Source organism: Pseudoliparis swirei, chromosome 2, assembly GCF_029220125.1.
Source record: "Pseudoliparis swirei isolate HS2019 ecotype Mariana Trench chromosome 2, NWPU_hadal_v1, whole genome shotgun sequence".
Lineage (NCBI taxonomy): Eukaryota > Metazoa > Chordata > Actinopteri > Perciformes > Liparidae > Pseudoliparis > Pseudoliparis swirei.
In genome coordinates this window covers 12,229,413-12,250,628 of record NC_079389.1, presented here as the reverse complement: position 1 = coordinate 12,250,628, position 21,216 = coordinate 12,229,413, and the positions used below count along the sequence as shown (strand labels likewise).

At 40.9% G+C, this 21,216-nt stretch overlaps 1 protein-coding gene and 1 long non-coding RNA gene across 8 annotated transcripts in view; one reads left to right on the top strand and one right to left on the bottom strand.

The window, feature by feature from the left end:
* The window catches only part of LOC130202335 (sacsin-like), a 105,518-nt gene extending 84,466 nt beyond the window's left edge, over nt 1-21,052 (top strand). Inside the window, 8 exon segments of the mRNA XM_056427804.1 lie at nt 5,098-5,209; nt 5,867-6,013; nt 6,127-7,555; nt 8,969-9,057; nt 9,160-9,675; nt 9,678-10,088; nt 10,091-11,800; nt 11,803-21,052. Of these exon segments, the coding sequence (XP_056283779.1) occupies nt 5,098-5,209; nt 5,867-6,013; nt 6,127-7,555; nt 8,969-9,057; nt 9,160-9,675; nt 9,678-10,088; nt 10,091-11,800; nt 11,803-20,123 (12,735 nt within the window). The 3' untranslated portion in view covers nt 20,124-21,052.
* Nucleotides 869-4,566, bottom strand: LOC130202342 (uncharacterized). 7 transcript variants are annotated; one of them, XR_008833344.1, is made up of 8 exons: nt 4,128-4,566; nt 3,872-3,945; nt 3,564-3,609; nt 2,877-2,991; nt 2,216-2,653; nt 1,892-2,104; nt 1,269-1,658; nt 869-955 (listed from the first exon to the last, which is right to left on the bottom strand). It is a non-coding gene; the product is annotated as an uncharacterized LOC130202342 (long non-coding RNA). The 7 variants fall into 7 exon arrangements; XR_008833337.1 differs by having other exon boundaries at nt 2,877-3,609; XR_008833339.1 differs by lacking the exon at nt 3,872-3,945 and having other exon boundaries at nt 3,564-3,632.
* Nucleotides 21,053-21,216: the final 164 nt, after the last annotated feature.

Sequence of the window (21,216 nt, the reverse complement as noted above, 5' to 3'; positions counted from 1 at the left end):
AGCAGCACTGGGCCTCAATCACATGGGCAAAGGTTACTGTCTTTTGCCGGCTAAAGGACGCCCAAAGTAGCAAGCAACTATGGCAGAATTGGGCCTCCGTCGTTAGGGCAAACCCAGTTAATTTAACCGCCTGGAAGTGTCCATGTGGGCATAAATCTCTATAATACAGGCCAAACTCACCTCTATTTTTACTTGCACAACTTGGAATGTGGAAATCAAATGTTTTTAATAGCATTGTCATTTTCAATATTTTGAACAGTAAAGGCCTATTCCAGTTCAATGTAACACAATTAATATCACAGATAGCAAACTGACTCCTCGGATGCGTCATAGGCTCCGGATCAGTGGCTAGATGTACAGCCGTATGCACCCATATTCATTCCATTTGGATCCTTCCATAAAGCAGCTCATTTGGCCCGGATCAATTACTTTACATACCGACATATATTTAATATGCATCAATGGGGAAAAAAGAAATGCAATCGGAAATAATATCAAAAACAGTTTATTAAAAGGACATCAAATTATTTCTTGTACATGTATGCATCGTATTTATTTATAATTATTTCTAGACATTATATATACATACGTATAAAGTAAAAACTATAGCTCACATTAGAACACAAGAGCTCCAACTAATGCAACCATACATACCGACCACCTAACCCAAATACCACAATTCTCCCGGAGAATAGGACGCAGTGGCCTCAAGTGAATGGTGGAACTTCCAACTGAGAACTGGTGTGTGTGTATATATATATATATAAAAATATAAATATATATTATATATAAAAATATAAATATATATTTTTAATTCTGTTCAGTGTGGGGGATGTCGACAGTAGCACGCCTCCTGGAGCTACCCGGTTTGCTGCCAGGTTGAACCACCTAATGGCATGCTTTAGAATCTGTTCATCAGTGGATGCATGTGTGGCATGATTCTTTCTGACGGCATCTGTAATCACACACGCAGATACAAAATCTCATGAATCCTCAGTGCAACATAGAGCAGAAATGCAGTCTAAAATCTAGTAGCTGTCTGGCACTTAAGGTGTGCTATGCTATATTTAGAGCCAATATATCATATAACTATTATGTAAAGATATAGTCGAGTAACATTTACCCAAGTAGAGAATAAAGTTGCAATTCAAACATTTTATTTAGCACCGTTAAGAAAGATCTGGGAAAGATGGTTATTCGTAAGTTTGAACACTACTCAAGACCTCTGGGTGAATCCAAATTGTTTTCATTAAATATGAGTTACTTACGCAGGAGCAAAGTCTTAGATGTCATTTGACTGAATAATTTTTTCCCATTCATTCGGGGATGTTCCACGTTTGGCATCATGTCGTCCGATCGTTGCCAGGGAGGAAATCGAAAATGGATCGAAAAAGTACGATTAATATTTGATACTTTACAGAATGTTTGAAAAAACATTTCCATCAAACATGGTATTGTCTAGTGTTAATTACATACAATAGATTTTAATCAGCTTTGCGTGAGATTCTTAAAACAAAAAAACTCACCACTCATTAGAATGTTGACGGGATCTTTGAGCCGTTGCTCAAAAAGGTCCACTTCCTCCATTGTGGTACACGGAAACGGGTCTCTCACCTCTGTAATTGTCTCCAGCATGCCTAGGATTTGAACTGGAACAGCTATATAAAAAAACCATTCGAAAAACAGTTAAAAAATGTAACGATTAAGAGATTTTACATAAAATATGGAAATATCAAGTTTTATACAATCATAATAATCATATTCACTTGGATTCAATGTGACAGTGTGTATTGCATGTCTTGTATCCAATTAACAATTGTTAACATTTAAAAAAAATTAAATGATTAAAAGGTTCAATTTGAATCCCATAGCCGTTTGAGGTGTTGCTCACCACAGCAGGCAATGGTGTCTGAACCACACCACGCCCCTCGCCAGGTGGGCGTGTCCCCCTGGCGTGTTCGCTGTCCTGCTGGTGATGGAGTACATGGAATAGTTAGGAGGAGGCAATGATTGGAGGGACAACTGTCCCGCTAGTGGTTGGACCCCTGTTTTGTGGGGGGAATTTTCATTTTCACTGTCTCCATCCGAGTCTCCATAGAAATGGCTAGAAAGAGATAGAAAACTAATTGGTCATACTATACAAATGAATGACAGACGCTTTATTTTATTAAGGTAAAAGTGTTCTAAAGAATAAAATGTATACATATTTACTCACACCGGCATTGGCTTCCTCTTTTTAGGAATTGCCTCCTCTTCTGACTGGAGATCTGATGTGTCGCAAGACATATATTTCCACCAAGTAATGATCTAAAAATTAAGTCACATAAACACAATGAAAAAGTACAGAATTATAAACAGAACAATGTGATTAAAATGTTGTTTCCCCCAACATATATAACAAAGTGATTTTTTATATCCGTTTAAAACGGCCAATTAATACAATATTAATATAATACCGCATGATCTAATTACTCTGACGTCACGTGTCTGTCCGTCTGGTCCAGGTTGTTCGGCGCTTCTGACAGCCTTGTCCACCCTTTCGTCCCTCGGATAATTCGGCCAAAACGGTAGCAGTAGTGCCACAAAGCTGGTATAGCTTTGTGGCATTACTGCTACCGTTTTGTTAGTCAACAATTCTATGAAGTGGAACATCCTGAATTACAGAGGAAAGAAACAAACAGTGTCACTTGTCACAGAAATATAACCTTCTGTTCCAAGAACTTTGAAAAAAATAATATTTTGCAACTATTAAAGTTCTTTATAACCAGGAGTATGAAAATTTGTGTTTGAAAACACGAGGTATACCGTAAAAAAAAGAGATTAAACGGCAATAATAGGCGTGTTATACACATTGAAGAGAAGAAACTTTACTTAACAGTCAAAGTTGTATTCAGTTTCCCATCAATCACAGTGATGTAGTCAAAACATCTTGACGGACCCTCCGTCTAATGGTGGAGCTGGAGACAGGCCCATTCTTTCTGTTCATTTTATCTAAAACAAACCAAAATACAAACAATGTTTGAAATGCATCTTTTCTTTCAGGAAATATACAATATCTATTTGTTCTCAATTGTATTAATTTGTAGTGCTTATATAGCATGTCAAGTCATTTTTATAAAAACACTGTTACGGATGCGTGGTGTGGAGGACCCAAACGCAGCAGGAGTTTCACGAAAAACTGAGTTTATTCTCAGTACAGGAACACAGACAACACCACACGGGAACGAAAAAAGACGATCTGACACCAGACAAACAGAAGGACACAGATTAAATACACAGGGGAACGAGACACAGGTGGAAACAATCAGGGCGTGGCTGGAAACAATCAGGAAAGAAACAGACAAGCACAGGGAGGGAAGAGCAGGGAAACAGGAAACGAGACAGGGACTTCAACATAAAACAGGAAACACACAGATCCTAACAAACACTACGCTATTAAGATAGTATTTTAATGAATTAATACAAATCTGGTCATTATAAAGTTAAACAGGTTATACGGTTCCCTCTCAAATGTGTCTTTAAGTTGCTGTGAAAACATTTCCTTCCAAAGAATGTGTGCTTACCTGAATTGTAGAGATGGCGATCAACAGTGTTGTCACTTCTGTACAACTGTGAGGATGACATTGCAAATTCTAAGTTACGTGTTGAGAACTCAATACATGCAGAATTAAATTAAAACAGGTCTGTGCTGGCGCACGCTATTAGCTCGCGAGCTAGAGCTATTAGCTCAGGAGCTAGCGCTCGTTATTAGCTCGCGGGCTAGCGGTTAGCTCGCTCAGCTTCCATCGCGCACCCTTGGGTTGGAGCTTAAGTAACCTAACCACTGACAATTCAGCGCTAGCTGCAGAAGATAGCTCCATGAGAACCACACCTGGTAGTTAGCTGGACCAGCCCTGGCAGAGGGGACACGTGCAGTAGCAACATCAGCTTATACACCATCACCAACTGTGTGTGATTAAATACGATTTTTTCTTTTAAAACCGGGATGTTACGGTAATAACTTTTTTACGTTGAAGTCTAACAATACCTCAAACTTCACAAAGCAATGTTAGCGGCAGCCAAAAGAAGAGGGAACTCTTAAGAAAACGAGCCATAATTCGACAGTAGCAACACAATTCAACACTTACCTAACTCGTACTTCTGGCGCAAAGAGCTGCAGTTTTGAAAATACCAGTTTGAAAAGTCGAAGGGCAACAACTTGGAGCATCCACCGCAGTCACAACGCTGTCTGATGGTGCGCGGATCCGGTGGCATGACCAAACCGAGTGCGACAGGAGGCGGATAGGATCAACTGCTATCTGGGATGCTTCGCACTCCGCTCGTGGTGGTCATTGCCATTGTGACGGTCTTATTTCTAGTTGACACTAAATCCTATATGGCAAGTTTCTGCTGCACTGCTCTCTTGAGGTTGAAACTTTCAAGCATGTTACATGCATTTAGCTGGCGCTTTTATCCAAAAGCGACTTACAGTTAGAAGTTAGATGTCTCGCTCCGGGACACCGACACTGGACAAATACTCACGGTCGCCCTATAATGCTCCTATAAAGAACAAGTATCAAAACCTATTATTTCTTCTACTTTGTACTCTTCAAAAATGCAATATGTTTAATGTAATGACAAAAGTTAGCTACATTTAGATTCAGATTTACAGAGTTTGAATGTAAAAGTACACATTAATATAAATATAATATGATCTACCTTAAAATTACAAAGAAAATCGTTAAATTGTTAGTATGGACATAAACCTTCATATAAGGAGCTCCACATTTAATTACAGGTAATAATTGTTGTTTTACATGAATTTGTATGTCATTTAAGAAAACGGTAAAAAGACTGTATTAATAATACAGTCATTTTTCTTTACAAAAATGGGAAAAAAATGTTATTTTGTATTATGAGCATAAAACTTAAATTAACAGTTGGGTTGTTAATTTAAAGATAATGTCTGTAATTTCACAGAGTTTTGTATGTAATTTAAAAAGAAAGAAAAATACTGTAAATATTTAGAGTTATTTACCGTAAAATTAGGATCTTTTTTTACAGTGTGTTAGATTTGATCCTAATGGTTATTTTTTGTATGTTTTTATCTGGCAACAGGAGCTGATTCAAAATGCAGACGATGCTAAAGCCACAGAAGTGGTCTTCATCCATGATGAGAGAAGCTATGGAACTGAGAGCCTTTGGACCAATGAATTGGGAGAATACCAAGGTATGCAGCATCTTCAGAGGAAAGCCATGCTCTAAGGAGGTTATCGACAACAGTCGTGATGTATTTTATAACAAAAATGTAATTAAGAAAATTGATAAAAGGAGCAATATAAAAGCAAATATTGTGAGCCAGTAATCAAATGTCAACTATGGAGTTTGTATGTGATTGTTGTTCTTTGGGTTTCCTCCCATAGTCCAGGTTGTTTTGCCAAATATAAAAAACATGTTTAAATAATTTTTTCCGTCAATAAGTGTAGTTTTCTGGCGACCTAACACAAACATGGTTCTCATTTTCACTTGATGAGATGGCATTAGGGTCTAATATGATTAATCATATATATCCAGCCGATGTAAGAAAGTCTTTTCTACATTTCTCTACATTTACATGACTGTGGTCACCATGTTATGATATTAAAATTGGAATGGTATCGCAATGATGTACTGACCCTTCATTTGTTTATAAATTCATCGCTGCAGTGTCTGTGAATGGCATCAGTTGACAGAAAGTAAACATGGACCTGAGCTGTTGCCCAGAAATTAATATCCATTGAAACGGTCTACAGAGAGACTGGAGAGAATCAGTGAACACACAAATGCATTACATTATTGCACCAGCACTTTGCTTCCGAGCAATTCCTTTGTTTTTGTTTTTGCAAAGGTCCTGCTCTCTACGCCTACAACAATGCAGCGTTCACTGAGGATGACTGGAATGGAATTCAACGGGTTGGGCGGAGTGTCAAGCGCAATGACCCAAACAAAGTTGGGAGGTTTGGAATCGGCTTCAACTCTGTTTACCACATAACAGGTGAAACTATGTACAGATACACTGTGTACCAAATAGTCTTAGTTTCAGTGTTCTTCTTTAGAAAACATCCATTGGAAATTAATGTGGCAATATCTGTTTTACTTAATTTACAGATGTGCCAAGTATATTCAGTTCAGAGCACCTGGCCATGATGGACCCCCAAGAGCAAACATTTGGAGAAAGGAACCCAGGGTTTCGGTGGTCTCTGGATGATGCAGAACACCAAGAGGCTCTAACTACTATGCATGACCAGTTCCAGCCTTTTCGAGATATAGTTTCACTTGTCGGCGCACAAGAATGGTCAAAAGTCATCATGGAGGATCAGCACTTTGACGGGACAATTTTCAGGTTCCCCTTGCGCAATAAGGCATCGAATATTTCCGATAATCTATATGACTCTAACAAGGTGGTTGAGCTTTTTGATAGCTTCATTGCGGATGCCGAGTTGAGCCTTCTGTTCCTGAAAAATGTGACCTCTGTGTCCTTGAAACATATCGATGTACATGGCCTTGTTACCACCAGACTTGAAGTGAACTCACTCCCCACAGATGTGATTCTGGAGACTGAAGATGAGTCAATCGTTGAGGGTTCAACAAGGTTCAAATGGATAATACTGAACTCAGAGGACCGAAAAGAAACAAAGTGGCTTGTTACAACATGTACCATGAAGGAAGGCAATGTAGAACATCTTGATTCACTTGCAAAAAAGTTGAGCTTTTTCCCTCAAGTTGACTTGGCATTCCCTTGTGGTGAGAAGAGAGACTGTAGTGAGAGTAGACTGAGCTGCTTTCTTCCTCTCCCAAACAATGACTCCAACAAGACCGGACTCCCAGTTTATGTCAATGCGTGCTTTGGCCTCACCGACAACAGAAGACAAATCAAGTGGCAAGAGGAAGACCAGAAACATGACCAGCATGCTGTGTGGAATGAATTGCTGATGAAGGAGGTGCTCCCACAAGCCTACCTCATGATCATTCAAGATGCCATCAAACTTGCTAAAGAATCTAATCTGCCCGTCTCTTCCGTGTACGATCTGTGGCCAGATATCGCCCAGATAAAGCACAAAGATAAATGGCATGCCGTTGCCCTGGATGTTTTTCATCACTTATTCAGACAGAATGTAGCTGTCCTTTCTCTTGCCAAAGATGAAAAAGAGTTCATCACGCCATCAGAAGCTGTGTCCCCCTGTAATGGTCCAACAAGCCCTGATATATTGGCCGCCATTAAAAGGACTTTGGTTTCATGTGGAGAGAATCTTGTCACTTTACCAGGTAGTGTTGCTAGATCTATAAAGGAGGCCTATCCACACTCCAACACCCTAACATATGTGACTCCAACTTTCCTACGGGACATTCTCCGAAGGATTAGTGTGCACATCATTTCTAAAGACGACAAACTCTGTCTTTTGGAATACGTCTTGAGTGATGGAAAATACAGAGAACTCGAGGATCTTCAGCTACTTCCACTCAACGATGGATCTTTCAGATCTTTCTCAAACCGAGAGGAGGACACTGCTTTAATTGACAGCAATGAATTTCCAAGGTATGTTTTTAATTTCTTATTCACTTGACTCGATATCAAATGGGTTAAGAGAAATGAATAATAATTAACTGTTCTTTTTTAAGCAATTATATCACAAGCTACTAAAGCTATCACATACTAAGCGAGGATCAGTAGTACTGATTGGCTCACACTTGCTTCTGTATATTATTTGCCATTTACTATTTCTGTTTGGATTGTAAAATAATACATCTTGTTTTGGTCACTAAAAGTACACCAATACTATGCAGTGTTTCCCCTAGGTTTACAGCTTTTTTGGGGGGGGTTAAAGATGCTTAAAGACGCTCAACAATTAAATGCAGTATAAGAATTAATTAACACATTTTATAATTAAACCAGTTTGCTCCATCAGACAAAAAAATAATACAAGTTTTCAATAACTTTTGTAGAATACAAATACAGTTCTGTCTGTGCAAAAAAGAACTAATATTTGGCAAAAAAATAGTTTATTGTGGCTGCAGTTAACCTGTTTTTCACTGAATATCCTCTCAAGATAATAACAATAAGGTTCAACCTGTGAAAAACTACGACAAAATAAGTTAAATTATTTGGCAATAAAGACATTTTACTGAGTTTTACGCTGCATATCTTTTCAAAACAACAATAACGTGCAAAACTAAATGAGTGAAAATATGTGAGTCATCATGTGTTATCATTATTATATGCTGCAATGAGCTTTCCACTACACCTCTTTTTAAAACGGGGTTGCAGACTTGATAAGGCCACTCTCAATAAAGCTCAATGTAGAACTTTTGTTTTGAAGGGCAACAGCAGAAACGCCAAACTCACGGAGGTCAGGCCTGGCAAGTCGCCAAGAATCTCGGCCGTCGCGCATGCGCAGCGTAATCTGTTAACGGCGTCACGTAAACATTTACACGAAAGCACAGCTCTTTATTTATGACTTAGTTTTGTCCGTAATGTTCTCAATAAAGGTCTTGAAATAAAAAAATCTGCATTTCTCTTCGCGCCCCACCTCGTTTCTGCTCCTGAACCCCGACGCAGGAGAGCAACTCTGAGACTCCTTGTTGCGTCATCACCAACTTGGGAACGCAGATATATCGGTTTGCTTGTCACGTGACATATTAGACACTGTCTGCGGGCTGATGGAAGTGTGCTCACCATTTGTGCGCGCATGTGTCTGTGCGCATGGGGGCGGAGCTCCACGGCGCTCGCAATACCGAGAGCCGAGGAGAAACGTTAACGCGACCACATAGTGACAGAAATGACATGCCGTTTTGTAAATACGATCAATAACATATGGACGTTTAGTTTAATAAAAGAACAAGGTGGCGAACCGGGCCGCCACCCTGTTATAATGGAAGGGGAAAAACTGCGATGTGCCGATGTTCTCGTTTTTGGTTACACGCACAATGAACAAACGTATTCTCTGTGCAGAGTCTTGCTACCCTGCTGCAAAGACCTCTTCATCCCAGATGATCTCAATCCAGCCTGCAGTGCGCACCTGAAAGAACTGGCCAAAAAAGGTAGGAATTTAATTTGATAGAAAAGTGATTTTAAAGTTATTTACATCTGTTGCATGTTTTCACACGATACAAACATTTATGTACATATTTTTTATGTTTCAGATTTCTTCAAGGTCATCAACATTAAAGCAGGCCATGTTGCCGAATATACGAGGAGGTATTTGCCACAGGACTGGAAGCAGATGAGGACGGGGCTCGTTACCTGGGACACCAGCAACAGCCAACATCCACCTTTAGACTGGCTCCAAGAATTCTGGAAATTTCTCAACACTCACTTCAAAGAGTTAAGTAGTTTCACTGGAATTCCATTAATACCAGTCAGCCCCCTGTCGGTCAGTCAGCCTGTATCATTAGCAAGACTAGGGCAGAACACAACCCTCATTTTTCAGGAAAGCAATCAGGGGAACTTGCCGGAACAAATCGCTCAGTTGGTGAACAAAGTCGGTGGCAAAGTAGTGAAGGGAAACGATTGGCTCACACACAAAGACCTCGGCTTGTATGTGCTGTTCCCATCTCCAAGAAATGTCATGAAAGTCTTGGTGAATTTAGATTCTCAGGATCTCATCAGAGAATTCGAGACTGCCCCTTTCAAAACACGAGAAAAACTGAAAGATTATCTCTTGTCTGGATTCTCTCAACCAATGAGAAAGATTTACTCTCAGAGTTGCCACTGTTTCAGACCATGAAAGGTTCCTATGTTGCAGCTCAATCAAAACAGGCTGTGCGTCTCATTTCTGGTCTAACAATACCAGAAGAGTTCCCGATGCCCGATTTTGTTGTACAGTGTGCAACTGAGGCTGATGACAGACTGTTAAAGCTGCTCAAAGTTAATATCATGGACACCGCTGAAGCAACCAATCTCCTCATTGATTGTATTGAGAGGGGGGACTGCGGAAAAGAAGACACTGAGAAAATCATGACTTGGATTTTACAGCATGGTGATCGCCTTTTCTCTCAAAATCAGACCTTGAAACGCAAATGTAAGGACTTGAGCTTCATTGAAGTGAATGGAAAGCTGAGAAAGACCTCAAGCTTTTTGATCCAAGAATTGAAAAGTTTAAAGTTATTTTTGAGTCAGATTTCTTCCCTCCACATCTATACACTAGCACATCGCAGATGCTTCAAAGCCTAACGGATCTCGGATTGCTATCTAAAGAAGTAGATGTGTCACCTGACCACTTGCTTCAAGCCGCCACACTGATTGACAGACTACATGCCGCTTCTCAAACTGAAGCTCTCAATCGAGCTCAGGTGCTCTTGACGATGTTGGATACCAATGATCTACTCTCAATGTTTTCTCATGAGCAGCTTCATCGCCTCAAGATGCTAAAATGGATCCCATGTCCTAAACTTGGTCATAAAGAAACCCACAACAATGACACATCTCCGACAAGTTGTTTCTTTTGCCCGGATGAAATAAGACATTCTGTGTTCGAGGACATTGTTGGACATGTGATGCCTCTCGTGGGAAAGTTCAGTGACAGAGTGAGCATCAAACTTGGTCTCAAACGCCTGCCCCCACCTGAAAAAGTGATGAATAATCTTTCAGTCTTGATATCAGAAGTGCAGAAAATGGCTGATCCTGACACAAATGTGGATTTCAAACGGGAGTTGCACAGCATCTACACACACATGCAAGACAACATTTCTGAATTTTCAACAATGATAAACAAGGACACACCCTGGCTGTGGAGCAACAACCAGTTTGTATCACTTAAGGATCTGGTTCTAGACTACCCATCCAATCTTGATCTAAGCTCTTACATTGGGAAGGTGCCAAATGAATTTCGGCCCTACAAGATCCTGCTCCAGGAGTTTGGCCTGAGAATGTTGCTTTCAGATGAAGAAATTATTGGTATTCTTACTTCTATCCAGCAAAGCATTGAAAAAAGGCAACAGCCAATTGCAAAATCCTCTGAGGTAAAAGTGTCAATAGAAATTCTTAACTGGCTGTGGAGAGAGAAGAAGACAGTTCAGGATGACATCCCAGTGCCAGTCCTCATAGAGGGTGAGGGCCATACCCTAAAACCACTGTCAACCGCAGTCTTCTGTGATGTCAGCAAAAATGGGTTGAAAGAGCTTAAGTACAGCCAGGATGACATTTATGTTGTACATGAGGAAATCCCAAAAGCAGCTGCTGAATGGTTTAAGATCCGATTTCTCAGTACCCACATCCTTGATCCAGAGTTAGTGGGAATAGAACAATGTGGACAATCTGAACCGATAACAATAAGGATAAAAAACATTCTTAAAGAGTATGATGAAGAAAGTGACATCTTCAAAGAGCTCATTAAAAATGCAGAGGATGCTGGAGCAGACACCTGCAAATTCATGGTGGATTTCAGAGTACACAAAGATAGTCCTGAAAGTCTCATTGACCCTGACATGACTCTTTGTCAAGGGCCTTGCCTTTGGGCATTTAATAATAAGCAGTTCACAGCTGAGGATTGGACAAATATTCTCAGAGTTGGTTCTGCCTCAAAGGAAAACAAGGTGGAGAAAATTGGAAAGTTTGGACTTGGATTCAATACTGTGTATCACGTGACAGATGTTCCCTCTATCCTCAGTGGCAACAGTCTTCTCATACTTGATCCAAATGTGACACACCTCAAGAAGCACATAAAACAAAATACAAATCCTGGAATCAAGCTGGATCTCTCTCAGAAAAGACTTTTTCATTGTTTTCCTGGTCAGTTTGGACCATATGAACGCATTGTTGATTGTAACTTCAGCAAACAAAGTCCCTTGAGCCCTATCCGGGCACTCTGATCAGACTACCTTTCCGAACTGAAGAAGAGGCTTTAAAATCAGAAATAAGTTCAAAGGTGTATCACAAACACAATATCATCACTTTTCAACAGCACCTTACGGACAATTCAAAAACACACCTGCTGTTTTTGAAGAACATCAATACATTATCGCTACAACGGATCTCAGACAATGTTTCAACTCCTCCAAGAGATGATGAAATAGAAACTATCCTCACTGTCTCCAAAACCCCAGTGATTACAATGATTCCTGATGAAACCAATATGTCAAAGCAACGTAACGCTGAGAAATCCTTGATTAAACTTGATGGAAACTGCAAAGAACTCATTGACTGCGGCACAGTAAACATTGTCCAAATAACCAGTCAGCAATCTGGTGTAACTGAAGTCCAGTCCTGGCTCCTGTACAACTGCTTTGGGACAGGTCAGTCTTTGCAAATGGCCCTTCAAGAAAACAAGCAAGCCAGGTTCTCTTTGCCCATTGGGGGGATTGCTGTGCCTTTGCAAAGTGATCCAAAAACTGGGAAACTGGCCTCATTACAAACAGATCTCGTTGGACAGGCATTTAGCTTCCTTCCTCTTTCCATTCACACAGGCCTTCCAGTCAATGTAAATGGAACATTTGCTGTGACAAGTAACCGAAAAGGTCTGTGGGAGAGTGGGGTGAAAAAAGACTGGAACAAAGCCCTTCTTCAGGATCCAGTAGTGACGGCATATGTTACTGCACTTTCAGCACTCAAGAAAATGTCTGAAAACAAGCAACTAGAACCTTACTGCTATCACACATTTTGGCCCGACAGAGAGAAAGTGAGTGAAACTTTCAAGCCTTTGGTTGATGCATTGTATTCCACCATTGCTCAGCACTCCATTGGCCCAGAGCTCTTTAGTGATGGAGAACATTGGTGCTCAATTAACAGTGCCATATTTCTACATGAGAACATTGAAGACGATAAGGACATAAGTGCACTTGCAATGCAGGTGTGCAAGAAACATCTAAAAGCACCCAACCATGTTATTTCTCTTCCAATGTGGTTGCGAAATGGCTTCAAACAGTCCGGCCTCCAGACGGTTTTACAGGAGAGAACCTGGAACTGGGAGACATTTTACCAAGAAATAGTGTTTAACAACCTTGGTGCCATGGATCCTAAGAGTAGAGATACTCTTGTGCTGCATGCTATTGACCTGAATAACACAGACATTGATAAACTACTGGTCTGCTATCCATGCATCCCCACAAAAAGTGGACAGCTCCAGCATATCAGGAAACTTGTAAATCCGTCAGGGAAAGTGGCCTGTCTTTTTGAAACGGAAGAGGGACGCCTGCTTGGTGGGACCAAACATGACTTTTGCGCCCCAAAAAGGATTCAACGCTTGCTGGAACTTGGAATGCTAAGTGATAATCTTCCACTAGAAGACATCACACAGAAAGCAGGCACAATCCCCAAAACCTGGAGCACAGACAAAAAGAAGGCATATGGGCATTTGAATTGCCTTCTTGACCTTATGAAGAGTCACATGAATGACAAAGTCTCCCCCCACTGGGGAACACTGAGGATGACGGAATTCCTCCCAGCATTTTCCCCCGGTGACACTAAAATGAAAGGAAATGTAACATTTCAAAAACCCTCAGCTATTTTTCTTGACACATGCTTCTCACTAGTTAACATGACACACCATGTGCTTGATCGTACCGATCTGAAAATACACCATGCTGATCCAGTCCTGCAAATGTTGGGAGTTCATGACAGCCCAGGGCCCAAGGAAGTGCTTCAGCAGCTGCAAGAAGCATGTGAGCAATCTGAATCCATTGACACATCCATGCGTCACAAAATAGCATCTCAATGCTATAAGTTCCTTGATACATTTCTCAGAGATTCTGGGGATTCCACTTTCATTTCACAAAGGGCAAATTCATTCCCATCCATACTTGTTGGCAATACATTTGTAAATGTGAATTGTGTCGCTGAAAATGGGCAATTTGAAGCAAAACCCTATCTCTACATTCTTCCAACTGCCTTCAGTGATTTCAGCAAGCTCTGGGAAAGTGTAGGTGTTGAAAAAAGTTTTACAACCAGTCAGTTTCAACATGTGCTCCAAGAACTGCACTCTCAACATGGCAACAAGACTCTGTCAAAGAGTGATCTCAAAATTTGCATCAGCATTCTCAAAGAGGGGATATTGGAGGCAAAAGAGAAAACAACTATTGACTATCTCATACCCAACGAACATGGTGTTTTGCAACCTGCGAGTGAGATATTTTACAATGACAGCCCGTGGATGCCAGTCGCTTCAGGTGTGACATTATGCCACGAGCATATCCCCCGAGTTATGGCATGCCACTTTGGAATTAAAACTACCAGGCATCATACCCTCCAAAACTGCGAAGTTGAGAATAGTTCACCGTTTGCTTTTCAGTTTGCACAGAAGGAACAACTTACTGTTCGAATTAAAAATATAATCTCAGCCTACCCAGCAAAGAAGGATATACTTAAAGAGCTTATTCAAAACGCTGACGATGCAGAGGCAACAGAAATTCACCTTGTTTGGGACAAACGACAGCATGGCAAAGAAAAAACATTTGGGAAGAAATGGAACCAGCTGCAGGGTCCAGCACTGTGTGTGTTCAACAACAAAGTATTTTCTGATACTGACCTTGATGGCATTCAACAGCTGGGTGAAGGAGGAAAGCAAAACTCTCCAGGGAAGATAGGAAAATACGGAGTAGGATTCAACTCTGTTTACCATCTGACTGACTGCCCCTCAATCCTCACTGGAGATGATCTACTTTGCATTTCTGATCCCAATCAAAAATACATTGAAAGTTATTCGGACAAACCACCAGCTGGCATTGGCTATATACTATCTGACACCTTCAAGGACATGTACATCGATGTCTACAAATCTTTTCTTCCAGAGCTATTTTCACTCAAAGAAGGCACCATGTTCAGACTACCTCTAAGGATGGGTACCATGGCAAACGACTCTGAAATATCCCAGAAGGGAGTAACTGACCAGGATATGGAAGAACTATGCTCTGCACTCTCTGAAGATCCCGAAGGACTAATTCTGTTTCTGAAAAACATCCGCAAAATACAAGTCCATGAAATCAATGAACATTCAGGGAAACTTGAAACCATCTTTTTGGTTGAAAAAAGTGTACCAGAGAAATACAGAGAACGAAAAGATGCCTTTGTAAAACTTGAACAAAATGCACTGCAATCTGACAAAGCAACAACAGCAGAAAAGGCTATTTATGAAACCTTGATTTCAACTTCCGATAGAAAAACAACTTCATGAATCATGGCGGAACAGTTTGGCTCATTTAGAAACAATGGTGACACAGAGCTGACACTATCAGACAAGCTTCCCAAGTAGCCATAGCGGCACGTGAGCTCAACGATCTGCAAGAGTTTGAATCCAACACCATCCAGCCTGATGGATTTTAGTGGACAAGCCTTTTGTTCACTTCCTTTGCCAGGGAAAACTGGACTGCCAGTGCATGTCAATGCAAACTTTGAAGTAGATTCTGCCAGGAGAGGCTTTTGGAAAGAAGATGGGCAAAGTCATAAATCAAAGTGGAATGAATCTTTGAAACAGAACGTCATTGCTCCATTGTATGCAGATCTCCTTCATTACATCAGACCGAAAAAAGTCCAACATATGGAGTCATGCTACGTATGTTTTTGGCCAACTGTGTCCAAATCTGTTGCCCAAGATTGGCATGAAATGATACATGAGGTATACAGGTCAATCAAAGAAAGAGGCCTGGATGTGATTCCAGTGATGAGAAGTTACACACGAATAATTGCAGGCAGACAATTGTTACAGTACACTTTTGACTGGTGTAACGTCAGAGAAACTGAAACAACTAAGGCACCTTACCTGACACACCCGGCATCAAATGAGATCCAACCCCTTTTGGAAGATCTTGGAATGACATTAGTTCCATTTACCATGCAAAAAGTTTGGAACAATTTCCGATCCGCTGACATTAAATTGAAAGATGTGAATCCTTCAACTGTCCAGACTTTCCTGAGAGCAAAACCGCTCAATGACCCAACCCAAACAGACGAGCAATTACCGTTGCCCATAACTGCCACTCTAATCAGAGATGAAGAAAGATTTTCAAAGCTCTTGAGTTTCTGCTTAAAGGATTTAAAATGTGAGGTCACCAAGGACAACTCCAGTTTACTCAATGGGCTTCCACTTCTTCTCACAAAAGATAAAGTGTTGAGAGTGTTTAACTCCAAATCTCCCAAGATGATATCAAGATATGATGATGTGTTCGTTGGCTACGAGGCCCAATTTGCAGATTATAAGACCAACATGCCTCACGAGTTCGCTCTAAAAAGTTGCAGCCTTGTCAAAAGTGTGACGGTTCCTTGGGCAGCCGAATTTCTGAAGCCGTTGATTCGGCAGCTTCTCCAGACGTGTGAAGTTGATCAACACAGTGGTCTTCATGTCCCAAACAACAATACATTGAGGTGGTTAGATTCAATTTGGCGTTTCTTAATGAGTGAAATTAAACCTGCAACATCTAGCGGTGATGATCAAAAACTGACATTAAGTGATGTAAGGAAACTCTTCAATGACTGCTGCATTTTACCTGTTTTGTGCCCAAGGTTCAGCAACAAGCTTTTCCTGCAAACAATGAAAGAAATGCCAAGTGTGATTCAGTCTGCCTCAGAAACAAACACATCAGGCATCCTATTTAAACTTGGTTTTATGAAGCTTGACTGTGTATTCTTCACAAAGATACACGTGGACCGAAATTATATTTCACTTCTATCCTCAGAACTTCTGGTTGTGAATGAATCAAGCTCTGTGTTGGACCAGGTCGTCAAAATTAAACACTCAGAGTTTTCCAAGCTTTCTGAGAAGGAGATGATTGAGCTACAATCTTTCCTGCAGTCTGGAGTATCCAAGTCCAAAGACAAGCAAGAGTATGAGAGAAAACTCAAATCATTGCCCTTATTTAAAACAATCCATGGTGACAGAGTGAGGATTGATGGGCCTGGAGAGGTATTTCTCCTTGACAGCAGGTATTCAAGTGCATTTCCAGATTTGTTCATGCTGTCTGGAAGCAAGATCATTTTTCTCCAAGAAAATCTAGAGAACAGAATTCTGTCAGACACATTGGACATCAACACCCTGACTGATTTGGAATATTTCATGAAGTTCCTTCTGCCCATTGTACACACACTCACAGAGGAGCAGATGCTTCACTGCCTCCAACTGTTGCTGTCAGAACATTTTGGTTACTCTGAGCATAAGGACAAAATCATCCCCTTGATGGAGACGGTGAGATTGATTCGCAATTCTCAAGGCAGATTGGAGACGGCATCATACTACTTTGATGAGAGTGTCGAGCTATACAAGATAATGTTGCCCCAAGAGAAATTTGTGCCGAAGACATTTTGGAATGAGATGGGTGACGAACATCTACAACACAGAGCCAAAGACTTACTCAGAGACCTTGGAATGAACCATGTTGTGTCAAAAGATGATATCGTAAAGTTTGCACAACAGGTAGAATCAGAAGCAAAAGACAACGGCCAGCTTAAAGAGTTGAAAAATAAATCCTCACTGGTATTCAAAGCAGCCTTGAAGAGTGTCGACAAACCCAAAGAGAAAAGGTTGCTGGAGCGCATCGCTGACATCAAGTTCATTTTCCCTGTGGAAATTAAAAAAGAACTGTGCCACTATCACCAACCATTTGCTTCTGAGAGAACTGTTGGACTAAGAGGGTCTTTGATTGATGGCGACCCCAAGCATCCAGAATTGATTTGGTCTTCAATGGCAATTGTACAGCTGCCGGTTTCTAAGTCACAGGTGCCGGTTTATAAGTCACAGGAGCTCCTGAAAGGTCTGAAAAATGCAGGGGCGTTTGAAAAACCGCCCTCACACTGTGTAACCACCAACATGAGCAACATCGGTCACTCGCTATGTGAAACTAACCAGTTGATCCGAACCCGCGCTCAAGTGTTTCGAAGTGCGTATGCTTACCTGCAAGCAAACAAGTTTGATGAACAACCAATGGCTGGGCTGCCAGTAGTGTTAGTTGAAAACGACAGAGGACTTGTGAGCACTGATTATGCTTTTTTTTCACTCCCTGATGACCGCGAGTTCAGACCGTATTTGTTTAACATTTCTCCGCGGGATGTCATGTTCGCAGACTTCTTCAGGAAAAATGGAGTGAAGGAAATGCCTTCTGCAGCTCAGTATTGTAAAGTTCTGGCAGCAGTTGATGCTGACTCCTGTGATATGAAACAACTAAACCCAAACCAACAGAAAACTGTGAAACGTGCTGTTCAGCAGTTTTTCACGTTAATCGAAGCTGAAGGAAACGAGTCCCTTGATGATGTGAAGACTTTGTATCTTCCTGCAGTAGATGGTAAATTATACCCATCATGCAAACTCTACTACAATGACACAGTGTTTGAGGTCAAAAGGTTAGAAAAAGCACTGGAGAACAAGTTCCTGTTGCTCGAGAATATCAGTGAATGTCATTTGGGCAAGGACAAATATCGGCATCATCGATTGCTGCAATTGCTGCCTCAGAATCTCAAGCCTAACTTGTTGTCTCAGTCCACAGAGGAGAAAGTCGTGGAGTCACACATGCAGCTTTGTGAGCTTGGAAGCGACTGTGAATTTAGTGGACGGTTTGACAAACATCTGTCCTCCCCAGCCTTTAGACATGGACTCATTTGCCTGATCAGAGATCAGTCGCAGGGGGAACTAACACAAGAAGATGCTACTGACATGTACAAGAAGATTTTTGGCAGCATTGAGATCGTTTGCTGCAAAGGTCTCAAAACAATCCTTTGGGTGAATAAACAACCACTGAACAAAACTGCCACTGAAACCGATGTCTTTGTCAAACAATGGCAACAAGGTTGCCTCTTTTACTTGAAACACAACAATGCCATGGAGCCCAAGGTGATAAATCATATCAATGTGGCATTGACAAAAGAGATTAACGGTCTTTTAGGTAACAGAATGCAAACAATCCATGTCCTCGTCCTCTCACTACTTCTCATGTGTGACAGTCTTCCAGAGGTTCTGAAATGTCTGGCTGAAAATGGGATCCATGACAGTGCTGAAAGTGAAAGTGTCCTCACTCCACCAGCCCCTGGATCAGAAATTCCCAAGGATTGGCATGATTTCTTAGACATGAACATTCTCAATAACTTTGAAGAGGGGGACTATGTTGGCTACTACACTAACAACAGGTACATTTATGCAGTTGTTGTTGAAGTACTGCCTGGTCACTCTGGACTCTATTCACAAAGGTACAAAATAGAAGTTGGAGAAGAGGAGCCGATAGAAGTCAGCTGTCTTGACCTGTATCAGTTCAAACGACCAAAGAAGCCAGAACGAGGAGGGAGGACTTGCACATCTACTGAAGCTCCTGGCATGGAGCTGGTGCCACTAGAAGGAGCGCTGCCCCATTCTTCCCAACCATCGGCTACAAGTTCCTCATCTGCAAGATCCTCACCGGCGACTTTTGACGAAGCCAAAAGAGAAATTGACAAATGTTTGACAGATATCTGGATGCTTCCTGAGGAGGAGAAGACAAAAGCCATCAGAAGACTGTACCTTAGATGGCATCCTGACAAAAACCCAGACTGCCAACTTCTCGCCACTGAGGTATTCAAGTACTTAAAGAATCAAATTAATGAACTCAGCAGAGGCAAAGGCACAACGTCAGGCTCGTCGGGCTCGTCAGGCTCGTCAGGCTCGTCGCATTCAAGCAGAAACGCACATTTCTCTAACAACTTCTATGATGATTGGAATCAGGAGGCCCGAAATCACAGACACGGTCGAGAGAGATTCTCCAGAGCCAACAATTCCTACAACTTTTGGGACCACAATGAAAATGTCCCGAGTCCAAACAAAAAGGAGGCCGAGCGCTGGTGTCGACAAGCTCGCTGTGATCTCAACGCAGCTCACCAAGACGTGGGGGGGGCGAGCACAGAGTGGTGTCTGTTCAAAATCCACCAAGCCGTGGAAAAGTCTCTCACAGCTGCACAGTTTAAAAGAGATGGCCGACGTGCCACCGGCAGCTCCATTTCAGAGCTCGCTGAGCAGGTTTCCAGCTACAACCTCCAGCTGAGAGTTCTGCCTGACATCGTCGAGACTCTGAGGAGTCTGGGAGTGGATGCCAAAAAGACTCAGTATCCACACTTTCATAAATCTCCCCACATTCCAAATGATCAGTTCAAATCCGAGAATGAAATGGTTGCGCTGAACAAAGCATCGGAGCTTCTCCGCCGAGTGGAGGCGTATGTGAATTAGCTGTTGGAGACAAACGGATGTCATGGTCCCATGAAGATGTCCAAGTGCTGCGAGCCATATTGAGACATTACTAGAAACAAAGTAATGGTGTCACAGACATGCTTATGTTGTCAACATTCTGAAATGAAAGATGTTTTTTTTGTGAGTCTTTACTGGAGACCAGTTTTTTTGTTATGAAAATGAAAATATGATTTTTATTATTTGTGCAATGTTTATGCATTTAAAACAACTCAGGACCAATTTACTAACTGTAGTACCAATATAATCACTTTATGACCTTATTTAAGTGGGGCAATTTCTTTTTTTGCTATGTTATTTGTATTACTCACTTAGAATGAATGTATTTCCTGGACAAAACGGATGTCATGGTCCCATGAAGATGTCCAAGTGCTGCGAGCCATATTGAGACATTACTAGAAACAAAGTAATGGTGTCACAGACATGCTTATGTTGTCAACATTCTGAAATGAAAGATGTTTTTTTTGTGAGTCTTTACTGGAGACCAGTTTTTTTGTTATGAAATGAAAATATGATTTTTATTATTTGTGCAATGTTTATGCATTTAAAACAACTCAGGACCAGTTTACTAACTGTAGTACCAATATAATCACTTTATGACCTTATTTAAGTGGGGCAATTTCTTTTTTTGCTATGTTATTTGTATTACTCACTTAGAATGAATGTATTTCCTGGACAAAAATGTCATGATACTGAAAATGTGAAAATATTTTTGCAATTTTGTCTTCTATAACTACTTATTGAGAATAAATATAATCAATGTACATCTTTTTTTTCAAAGAAATGATTTAATTACATCCACTAAAGACCAATACATTCTCTGTATGACCTTATTGGTTTAAAAACATCAAAGGACTGACACTAGCACATCCAGTGCATGTCATCTTTATCAATAAATACGTTCAGTGGAATATTATGGTTTGTTATCATTTATAAGCACTCACCCTGTCATCATACTTTTGTCAACATCAGTTCCTGTTTTTTATGTTATAAAATACAGTAAACCATGGCCAGGGATGGCCCCCGTTTCACTATCACTCGTGGCTTTACTTCCTCGTCCTTACCCTCTGAAAAA